The 12,008-nt window shown below is 41.3% G+C and overlaps 1 protein-coding gene across 1 annotated transcript in view; it reads left to right on the forward strand.

Annotated features, from left to right (window-relative positions):
- Positions 1–11,057, forward strand: part of LOC109422084 (heparan sulfate glucosamine 3-O-sulfotransferase 6) — a 357,781-nt gene extending 346,724 nt beyond the window's left edge. The window contains exons 4-5 of the mRNA XM_029854701.2: positions 7,431–7,620; positions 10,036–11,057. Of these exons, the coding sequence (XP_029710561.2) occupies positions 7,486–7,620; positions 10,036–10,998 (1,098 nt within the window). The 5' untranslated portion in view covers positions 7,431–7,485 and the 3' untranslated portion in view covers positions 10,999–11,057. The remainder of the gene's footprint in view (positions 1–7,430; positions 7,621–10,035) is intronic.
- The last annotated feature ends 951 nt before the right edge of the window (positions 11,058–12,008 follow it).

A 12,008-nucleotide genomic window follows, 5' to 3' on the forward strand; every position in this document is an offset into this window, starting at 1 on the left:
CAGTTATAAATTTTGAAACAAAACTGTTCCAATTTATACATTTGAAACACCTGCTGAAGATGGCCAATATGCAGCCCCAGATGCATTTTAAAACTCCCATACATTTTATAACATTCCTGGAGATGCCCTACCTAAGGTACACGGCTTTTTACATGAAACACGATTTAAATTTACACCAAACCTCAAAAACACTCCGCACTGAACTGCTCTCACCTCTCACCTCTTATTTTACACCTTCCATCTGTAATCTCTCATTTCTCACCTCATATATCGCATCTTTTATCACTCATTTCTCATCTCTCATCTCTCATGTCTCATATCTCACCTCTTATCTTTAATATCCCAACTGTCATCTCTCATCCTCTCATCACTCATCACTCATCTGTTGTAATCATCATTTATCTCTCATCTTTCATCTCTCATCTCTCCTGTCATCGCTCATCATCTTCATCATCATCTTTCATCTCTCATTTCTCATTTTTCATCTCGCATCTTTCGTCACTCACCTCTCATCACTGTGAGCTTAGGTTCCCAGGCTTCAAGAGTGAACCTATATTTAGAAGACGCTCCAAACCTCCTGTCGTGTTTTGTTCAGGATTCCTAGAGAACCCGGCTTGAAATATCCTGGTGAATAATGATTTGGGATTCCAAGAGATAAACTCTAATCATAAATGCAAAAAAAAAAACACGAATACACGATTTCCGTTCAGATTTTTAAAAGAATTCCTTTCAAGACCTATTGAATCCCCGTCCAAGATTCTCTGAGAGTCTCTGTTTAGAATTTCTGGTGACTTTGTTGAGAGTATTCAGAGAAACATTGAACGTGATTCCTGTAGAATCCCCCTTCAGAAAGTCCTGTTCCATATTATGTACCATCCGTACACTTTAGGATCTAAAGCTCTAAAACAGTTTGGATGACCTAGGATATCTCGACTGATCTAATATTATCTAACAACCTTTCAGAAGACTTACTGGACATGATAGATTACAAATCGTAGCTTTGTATAATGAATAAAGTTACCGTTATACCCATAGACTTAAGGATCTAAACTCAAGAAGAATGTGGATGACCTAGGATATCCAGAAAAAAATGATTCCTCATAATGTTCTTCCGTTTATGACCTTTAAAACTACAGAAAAACGTAGAAAAAAACATAATATCGTTTGGAAAAATTCGGGCTTCGAAGGGTTAAATCCCGAAGGAGTTTTTGAAGGTAACTCTGGATGAATCTCTGGAGAAACCCCAGAAGGAATTTTCAGTAGAATCCCTTGGGTAATTTTTGGAGAAATTATTGAAGAAATCCCGAAGGAAATTCTGGAAAACATCCAGGAGAATTTTTTGGAGGAATCTATGAAAAAATCCTTCGACGAGTTTTGAATAAACCAGAGAAATATCTGGTGAAATTTGCTGAAGAAGTTTCTGAAAGTATTCCTGTTAAAATCCCTTGGAGAAGTTTATGAAGTAGTCTCTAGAGGAATTTGAGAAGAAACTCCTGGAAAATCACCCGGAAAAATCTCTCCAGAAAATCCTAGATGAACTTCTGTCCGTGAAGGAATTCCGCGAGGAACTTTTGAAAAATCCTGGGAAGAGTTTTTGAAGAAAAATCTCAGGAGAATCCAGGATAAACTTGAAGCGAAGAGAATCTCAGAAGATGTTCAAAGCAAATTCTTAAAAAGGAGGAATTTTTGAAATAACTACTGAAAATTCCTAATCCCCGGAGGAATTCCAGGGGAAACCTCAGAAGGAATTTGTAGAATGATCTCTTGAAAAATCTCCAGTGGATATTACTTCTGGAGATATTGCTGCCCTAAAGACATTTCAGAAGGAATCTCTGTGGGATTTCCTAGAGGAGAAGCATCTGGAGGATTACCTAGAAAACCCCTGGAAAATTTTCTGTTAGAATTCCTGGAGAAATCCCAAGGGTGTTTTTAGAAACCCTGAAAGATAGACCTAGAGGAATCATGGAGGAATTTGAAGAATGAGCTTTTAACATTTATTGGAGAAATTCGTGGAGATATCCTGTAGTAAATTCTTGAAAATATCCTGAAAAAGTCCCGGGGAAATTTCTGCAGGAATTGCTGAATGAGCTCTTGGATTAACACTTAGAGGATGAAATTTCAAATAGCTCAACGTACATATGTACAGATGGGTAAACTTAGAGGATATTTTAAAATGATCTCTTGAGATATTTTTGGAGATTTTTTTAAGAAATCCTGGAGTAAATGCCTTAAAGAATTCCTTCAAACAATTCTCCCGAAGCAATTTCTGGAGAAATTCCAGGAAGAACTGCTGAATAAGCAAGTGAAGTTTCCAGATGGGGTTTTCGGAGGAATCTATAGAAATTTCCGAAAAAAAAATCCTAGATGAATTTCTAAAAAAAAATCATGGAAGAATTTGTAAAACTCTAGGAGGAATTTCTAAAAAAAATCCTGAGATAATTTCTGAAATAATTCCTGAAGATATTTTTAAAATAATTCCTGGAGGAGTTTCTGAAAGGATTGCTGAAGCAATTTCTAAACTAATTCCTGGAGGAATTTCTGACAAATTCCGGGAGGAATTTCTAAAGGAATTCTTGGAGGAATTTTTGAAAAAAAAATCCATGAAGGATTTTAAAAATCCTGGAGGAATTTCTGAAGGAACTCTGAAAAACCTTACCAGAGAAATTCTTCTAGAAACTACTCAAGAAATATATTAATCATTCCTTGGGATTGCTTGGGATTTCTTCGGCATAATTTTCAGGATTTTTTGCAGCACTATATTTCAGAAATCTTCTCAAAAATTCCACCGGTATTTCTTTGTCAAATTCCTCTGATAAGTTTTTCAATGGTTTTCTCTGGATATTCTACCCAGAAGCAGTTTCTGCAGAAAAACTGAAAATTCCTCATTTAATTCCACGGAAGAATTGCTGGAGCAATTCGTAGAACAATTTTTGGGGGAATTTCCAGTGGAATTGACTAAGTCTCAACGACAAAATCCTGGATATTCTTAATATTCTTAATTCTGAAGGAACCCTCGGTACCGTAAACCAGGGTCAAATTGATCTCTGGGTCGAAATTGATCAGACGTTTTTCAGTATGATCAAGCATACTTCAAATAGTTTGCTTACAAGTATCATAATGTATTAATCATATACCAAACGATATGTTTTAGGAATCTATTTGAAGCATACTTAATTTAACAGAAAAACGTCTGATCAATTTCGACCCGGAGATCAATTTGACCCCGGTTTACGGTACTGATAAAACTCCTGGATTTTTTTTCTGAAGGGGCAGAAATCTCTGTAGGGAATTCCTTCTCTAGGAAATTTCTTGAGAAATTTTTCAAAGAATTCATGGAGAAATCCCAAGAAAAAAATCCCGAAGAAACTCCTGGAGGAATTCTTAGAATGATCTCTTGAAAAATGTCTGGTGTGATCCTGGAGGTAATACTGAATAATATCGTTGGTTAAATTTAAGGAAAAAAATCTAGACTTGAAACTTGAGTAAGAAGAGATACCTAGAAGAATTCTTCGAGACAATTGTTAAGTAATTCTTGGGGGAATTTCGAAATATTTTAATTGAATCCCCGGAGAATTTCCTGAAGGTATTCCTCTAGAAGACTCTGAAGGAATTCGTGCGATGATCTGTTGATAAATTTCCAGCGGAATTAATTGAGAAATCTTAAAAAACAAGTTCCTGAGCAGTTTCAGAACTTTCGGGGAATTTCTGATAATACCCCTGAAGAAGAACAACCAACAGGCATTTCAGATGGAATCTTCGTAGGAATTTCAAGAGAAATTCCAGGAAAAACCTTTGGAAGAATATCTAGAAAATTTCTTGAGAAATTTATAGTAAAATTCCTGGAGATATCCCATGGAAATTTTAAGGAAGCCCTGACGGAAAATCTTAAGAAACCCCAGCAAGAACTTTAAGAATGATCTCTTGTGAAATTGTTGAAAAATTCTGGAGGTAATTCTGAAGAATATCCAGGTGAATTCTTTGGACGAATCCCCGCAAGAATTTTGAAAAAAAAAATCCCTGAGAAAATTTCTTAAGGAATCCGTAGAGAAATTGCTGGAGGAACTCCTGGATGCACGTTGTAAATTGGAGCGGTTTGTAAATTGATGTCTTAAGACATTTTTGGAGAAATTCTTGAAGCAATCCTAGAAGAAATTCTGAAGAAAGTTCCTTAAAGGAATTGCCAAACAAATCCTTTGGTAAATTTCGGAAAAAATAAACTCCCGAAGAAATTTTTGAAGAAATCTCTGGAAAAATTGCTGGGGAAATTCCGAAGAAACACCTGGAGAAAATTCCAGAAGGATTTTTCGGAGGAATCTGTAGGAATTTGTGAAAAATTCCTGAAGGAATTTTTGAAAGAATTCTTGGAGGAATTTCTCAAAAAAAAAAATCTGAAGGAATCTCTGAAGGATTTTCTACAATTTTTTAGAAAGAATTGCAGGAATTTTAATAAAATTTCATGAAGAATTTATGAAGAAATTTTGAAAGGAACTTTTAGAAGAATTCCTGGAAATTTTTTCAGAAAAATCCTGGATGAATTTTTGAGAAAAATCCTGGAAGAATTTCAGAAACAATTTCTGAAGGAATTTCTGAAACAATTCCTGGAAGAATTTCCGCATGAAATTTTGACGAATTTCTAGAATAACTGCTGGAGGAATTTCTTCAAGAATTCTTGGAGGAATTTCTGAAAGTATTGCTGAAAACAAAATTCCTGGAAAAATTTTAGAAAGAGTTCCGTGGAGTATTTTTGAAAGAATTTCTGGAGGAATTTCTGAAAGAATTCCTAGAAAAAATTTTGAGAAAAATCCTGGATGAATTTTTGAAAAAAAAATCTTGGAGGAATTAATTTCTGTAAGAATTTCTGCATGCATTTTGAGGGAATTTCTAAAATAACTCATGAAGGAATTACTTCAAGAATTCTTGGATTGCTGAAAAAACGGGAAGAATTGCTGAATGAATTCCTTCGTAATTTTCTGAAACATTTCCCGAAGGAATTTCTGAAAAATTCCTTCGAGAACTTATAAAAGAATTCCTGTAGGAATTTCTGAAAAAAAAATGTAGAAGAATTTCTGAAGGACTTTCTGCAAGAAATCTTATAGGAATTTCTGAAAAAAAATCCTGAGGGAATTGCTGAAAAAAGATTCCTGAAGGAATTGTTGAATGAATTCCTTCACAAATTTCTGAAAGAATTCCCGGTGGAATTTCTGAAAAACTCCTGGAAGAACTTCTGAAAGAATTCCTGGATAAATTTCTGAATGAATCCCTGAGGGATTTTATGAAATAATTCCTGTAGGAAATTAAAAAAATCCGTGAAGAATTTCTGAAGGAATTTCTGGAGGAATTGCTGAAAGAATTCCAGGGGCAATTTTTGAGAAAAACCCTGGATGAATTGTTGAGAAAAATCTTGGAGGAATTTCAAAAACAATTCCTGAAGGAATTTCTAAAAAAAATCTGTAAGAATTTCTGCATGAATTTTGAGCGAATTTCTAAATTATTCATGGAGGAATTTCTTCAAGATTTCTTAGAGGGATATCTGAAAGAATTCCTTAAGGAATTGCTGAAAAGAATATAGGAGGAATTGTTCAATGAATTCCTTCATAAATTTCTGGAAAGACTTCCCGGAAGAATTTCTGAAAAATTCCTAGAAGAACTTTTAAACGAATTCCTGGAGGAATTTCTAAAAAAATGTAGAAGAGTTTTTGAAGGAACTTCTGGAGGAATTTTTGAAAGAATTCCTGGAAAAATTTTTGAGAAAAATCCTTGAGGGATTTTTGAGAAAAGTCTTGGAGGAATTTCAGAAACAATTGGGTTCTTTAGGGGTATCCAGATTAGGAATCTTTGTGGATAGTTCCTACTCAGTAATCCGAAAGAATCGTTGTTCTCGGGGAATCCTTGTTCAGGATTTCCAAAGTATTCTCGTCCCCGTTCTGAATTTCCAGTGATTCTCGTACATAAATCGCGAAGAATTTCAGTTTTGAACTCTCGGAAAATCCCAGTTCAGGATACTGGGAGAATCCCTGATTAGGTTTCCAGATGAATTTCCAGATGAACTCTTTTCAGTCAATTGTATCAGCTTATCCGAGAATCCGTATTCATGCATTATCTGCCATGCCATAGCTGGTCTTGATCGATTGTATCATACGCCGATTTGAAATCGATGAACAAGTGATGTGTGGACACGTTGTATTCACGGCATTTCTGCAACACCTGGCGGATGGCGAACATCTGGTTTGCTGTGGTGCGTTTGCCCATAAATCCAGCCTGATATTGTCCCACGAACTCTCTTGCAATCGGTGATAGACTCCTCCTAAAATTTGAGAGAGTATCTTCAATATGCCTTCAATATGTGTGGATGTCATAGAATATCTAGTCAAGTAATAATCTATAAGAACAACTTCCTCGGTCTTTCAGTAGAAATTTGTTAGCGTGTACCACAGGAACCGTCGGAGGCTTGTAATGGCACCAGCTGTCTGTCTATATCTACCTCTGGTCCCACTTGTCCCTATTACTGTAACGCAGAGGAAGTGTAGGTATTGTCGCAGGCTCAAAAGCTCTTTGGAAAAAGTTTCTCATATGCCAGCCATATACCAAGGTGTAGAGACCCCCTAGTAGAAGCCAAACCAACCATTGCATCCGCTTGCGGAGGAAACTGAACGAACACACATAGTGCTGTAGTGGAACGACGACAACGCCACCATCATCAGTTGGAAAAGCCGATTCGGATTTGTAATTCGTACCGCACACTACACATAGTGCAGCAGCAGAGTTTTGCTTTCCTTTCTACTGCCGCCGGAAATGGTCTCTAGCTAGCACAAGTATCGCATCGTGTCACAGACTATTTTTACGGGAACCGCACACGACACATGAATGCGAAAGAAGAGTGTCCTCTGTGTTTGTTTTCTCTAACCCCTGCGGTTATGCAATGGTGCGGTTGACTTTGTGCCCCGGTCTCCGGCTGTTTGCGCCTACATCAATGCAACATTTGCTGCATGTGGTGTAGGTTTGGTTGGAAGGCATGAGCCCAAGGGTTGTGGTTTTATGTAGAAAACCAATCGAATTAAATTGTATACTATTTATAGGAATTCAACTGAATTCGTTTTTACACAATGAGGAAACGGATGTAGCTTAAACGAATGCAGAGAAAAATATTATAAAACCAAGCATGTCTGGGATAAAAACAAACGTTTTGTTAGTTTGAACTGACCATAAATAAAGAACGGTTGGAAGTGAACGTAACATCTGATTTGAAATGAACAAGATCCATGTTTGTAATAAAGATGCGCCTTCAGATAATGTCAAGCAGGTTTTATTTGAAATGAAAATGATTGTATTTTTAGCAATAAAGAACTCGAATTCATATACATTGTTATTTTAGGCTGTTTCAATAACGCCCACTGATTTCCATTTTCTCTTATCATTTTTTTTTTTTTCAGACCCTCAATCTGGCACCCTGCCCGCCAAGAACATCAATAAGTCGGAGCCGAAGGGATGTTCGTCAAATGGTACACCAATCTGAGTAATCGTACGATCGCGATTACCATCGTCGTCTGCATCTGTATGCTGTACGTGTCCTACACATTCAACACATGCCTGATAGCGAGCATCAACCGGACATGGAAGAAGGTAAGCATATATCGTGACATTTCTTCGATAGACTTCATTCCTGCTGAATCCTGCTCAGGATTTCTTGCGAATCCTGCTCAGGATTCCAGGGGAATCCTGTCCAAGCTCTTGGCGAATCCTGTTCAGCATTCCAGACGAATCCTGTTCAGGATTCCTGGCGAATCCTGCTCAGGATTCCAGGAGGATCCTGTTCAGGATTCCTTGAGAATCCTGTTCAGGATTCCTGGAAAATTCTGTTCAGGATTCTAGGAGAGTCTTGCTCAGGATTCCAGGAGAGTCTTGCTCAGGATTCCAGTTATCCTATTCCGGATTCCAGGAGAATCCTGGTCAGGATTCCGGGAGAATCCTGTTCAGGATTCCGGGAGAATCCTGTTCAGGATTCCGGGAGAATCCTGTTCAGGATTCCGGGAGAATCCTGTTCAGGATTCCGGGAGAATCCTGTTCAGGATTCCGGGAGAATCCTGTTCAGGATTCCGGGAGAATCCTGTTCAGAATTCCGGGAGAATCCTGTTCAGGATTCCGGGAGAATCCTGTTCAGAATTCCGGGAGAATCCTGTTCAGGATTCCAGGAGAATCCTGTTCAGGATTCCAGGAGAATCCTGTTCAGGATTCCAGGAGGCGAATCCTGGTCAGGATTCCAGGAGGCGAATCCTGGTCAGGATTCCAGGAGGCGAATCCTGGTCAGGATTCCAGGAGGCGAATCCTGGTCAGGATTCCAGGAGGCGAATCCTGGTCAGGATTCCAGGAGGCGAATCCTGGTCAGGATTCCAGGAGGCGAATCCTGGTCAGGATTCCAGGAGGCGAATCCTGGTCAGGATTCCAGGAGGCGAATCCTGGTCAGGATTCCAGGAGGCGAATCCTGGTCAGGATTCCAGGAGGCGAATCCTGGTCAGGATTCCAGGAGGCGAATCCTGGTCAGGATTCCAGGAGGCGAATCCTGGTCAGGATTCCTGGCGAATCCTAGTCCTGGCGAATCCTGGTAAGAATTCCGACGAATCCTGGTCAGGATTCCGACGAATCCTGCTCAGGATTGCTAGCGAATCCTTACCAGGATACCTAGCGAATCCTGATCAGGCTCCTGGCGAATCCTGGTCAGGATTTCTGGCGAATCTTTGTCAGGATTCCTGGCGAATCCTGGTAAGGATTCCGACGAATCCTGGTCAAGATTCCGACGAATCCTGCTCAGCGTTCCGACGAATCCTGCTCACGATTCCGACGAATCCTGCTCAGGATTCCGACGAATCCTGCTCAGGATTCCGACGAATCCTGCTCAGGATTGCTAGCGAATCCTTACCAGGATACCTAGCGAAACCTGATCAGGCTCCTGGCGAATCCTGGTCAGGATTTCTGGCGAATCTTTGTCAGGATTCCTGGCGAATCCTGGTAAGGATTCCGATGAATCCTGGTCAAGATTCCGACGAATCCTGCTCAGCGTTCCGACGAATCCTGCTCACGATTCCGACGAATCCTGCTCAGGATTCCGACGAATCCTGCTCAGGATTCCGACGAATCCTGCTCAGGATTCCGACGAATCCTGCTCAGGATTCCGACGAATCATGCTCAGGATTCCGACGAATTCTGCTCAGGATTCCGACAAATCCTGCTGAGGATTCCGACGAATCCTGGTCAGGATTCCGACGAATGCTGTTCGGGATTCCGAAGAATGCTGCTCAGGATTCCGACGAATTCTCTTCAGGTTCCCTAGCGAATCCTGGTCAGGATTCTTGACGAATTCTGGTCAGGATTCCTGGCGAATCTTTTTCAGAATTCCTGGCGAATCTTTTTCAGGATTCCTGGCGAATCCTGTTCACAGTTCCAGGCAAACCCTGTTCAGAGTTACAGGTGAATCCTTTTCAGAGTTCCTGGCAAATCCTGTTCAGGATTCCAGGCGAATCCTGGTCAGGATTCCTGGCAAATCCTGGTCAGGATTCCTGGCGAATCCTGGTCAGGATTCCTGGTGAATCCTGGTCAGGATTCCTGGCGAATCCTGGTCAGGATTCCTGGCGAATCCTGGTCAGGATTCCTGGCGAATCCTGGTCAGGATTCCTGGCGAATTCTCGTCAGGATTCCTAGCGAATTCTCGTCAGGATTCCTGGCGAATTCTCGTCATGATTTTGGCGAATTCTGGTCATGATTCCGACGATTCGGACGAATGCTGTTCGGGATGCCGAAGAATGCTGCTCAGGATTCCGACGAAACCTCTTCAGGTTCCCTGGCGAATCGTGGTTAGAGTTACAGGTGAATCCTTTTCAGAGTTCCTGGCCAATCCTGTTCAGGATTCCTGGCGAATCCTAGTCAGGATTGCTGGCGCAGGAATCCTGGGCAGGATTCCAGGAAAATGTAAAGAATGTTCTAGATATTCCAAAAATCTCATAACTTTTCTCACAAAATGTCCACTTCTGCATCTCCTTCCAGGCGCACACGAGCTTCACCACGATGACGACCCCCACGGAGGAAGCGGAAGTCCCACAGATCAAAATCCTCGGCTCGATCGTCCGGATCGTGCCCCTCACCGGTGATGCATTTGACTCGAAGAACCTCGTGAACGCGTCCGACGGTTCTCCAAAGTATCGCTTTCTGAGACAGCAAGGCCTGCGACCGTCCCGACACCTGCCGGACGCTCTGATCATCGGCGTCAAGAAGAGCGGAACCCGAGCCCTGCTTGAGTTCATCCGACTGCATCCGGACGTACGAGCCGCGGGATGTGAAGTGCACTTCTTCGATCGTCACTACGCCAAGGGGCTGCACTGGTACCGGCACCATATGCCGCCCACAATCGAAGGCCAAATCACCATGGAGAAGACTCCAAGTTACTTCATCACCAAGGAGGCGCCTAAAAGGGTCTACCACATGAACCCGAGCACCAAACTGCTGGTGGTCGTTCGGGACCCCGTGACCCGAGCCATCTCCGACTACACCCAAGCTCGCAGCAAAAAGAAAGATATGAAGCGCTTCGAAGAGTTGGCGTTCCTCAACGGGACCTCCGGTGGAATCGTGGACACAACGTGGGGTCCCGTCAAGATCGGCGTCTACGCCAAACATCTGGAACGGTGGCTTGAGTACTTCCCGCTATCGCAGCTACTCTTCGTCAGCGGGGAGCGATTGATAGCCGATCCGGCCGTTGAAATCGGACGGGTTCAGGACTTTCTCGGGCTGAAGCGGGTGGTCAACGAGAAGCACTTCTACTTCAATTCGACCAAAGGCTTCCCGTGTCTGCTCAAGTCCGAGGAACGATCTTCGCCGCATTGCCTTGGCAAAACTAAGGGCCGTAACCATCCGCGGATCGAACCGCTGGCCATCGATCGGTTGCGTGAGTTCTACCAACCGTTCAACCTCAAGTTCTACCAACTGACGGGGATAAACTTCGGGTGGCCTTGAGAGGCTCCCGCTTCGGATGCCTGTAGCTAGGTGTACATATGATTCTAAGAAATTGCCGAGGAAGTCATTCCTAAAGAGGTGGGAAAACGTTGTATATAAGGACGATGAAACCTACACTTAATGCGAATAGACCTTCCATTTTGGACTGGAAACCCAAATCAAAGCTATACCGTCAGTAGACACTATTATAGGGGTCAATTAGAACTGAACCAATTAGTAAGAAGAAGACTAACGAATAAATAATGCAAATTTTCATACAAATGAGGAAAAGACAACCAATTTAATAGTCATAGAGGATAAATAGGATAAATTTATCTTGCACATTGGTATAAGTAAAGAACACACAAAAAGCATTCGCACAAACTCTACAAAACTGAATAAAAAAAGGGGTCTTCTGCATAGACATAAGTGTTATGTCACGCATTTTGGAACAAACAAATTCGAAAGATTGGACTAACTATTGTGTTTTACTTCACCGTAGAAATCTATCACAGCATCGAAACTTGCCCAGAATTGAAGCTTTCAAACCTGATCGCAACCAGCCTTGCATATATTCGTTAACAAAGTTGTATATGAGGTGGTACGGTAACAGTTGAGTTTACAACTATGCGGGCAGATATGGCGGACCGAACGCCGTTTGGCAGAATTCCGTTTTGCCGAATGCCGTTTGGCCGAAAAATAAATGATGAACTTAAGTGACCACGCCCCTGTTCCACGCATCATATCACGCGAAACAACAGCGTATGACTCAAAGAAGAAATAATCTTTGATAAAATGTTGACAGTTTCAACGCCAATTAATCCCTGAATGGCTAAACTAGAAAGAATAGCCTATGATTAAAAGCAGGAAATATCTCTGTTCATATTGGCAGTTGGAATGTCAAAAACTTACTCTGATTTGTTTTGATCATAATTCGGCCAAACGGCATTCGGCCAAACGACCATTCGGCCAGATGGCATTCGTGCAAATGGCATACGGCCAAATGGCCGGACACCGTAGAGCACACAAAC

The sequence above is a fragment of the Aedes albopictus genome, chromosome 1 (genome assembly GCF_035046485.1).
Source record: "Aedes albopictus strain Foshan chromosome 1, AalbF5, whole genome shotgun sequence".
Classification (NCBI taxonomy): Eukaryota; Metazoa; Arthropoda; class Insecta; order Diptera; family Culicidae; genus Aedes; species Aedes albopictus.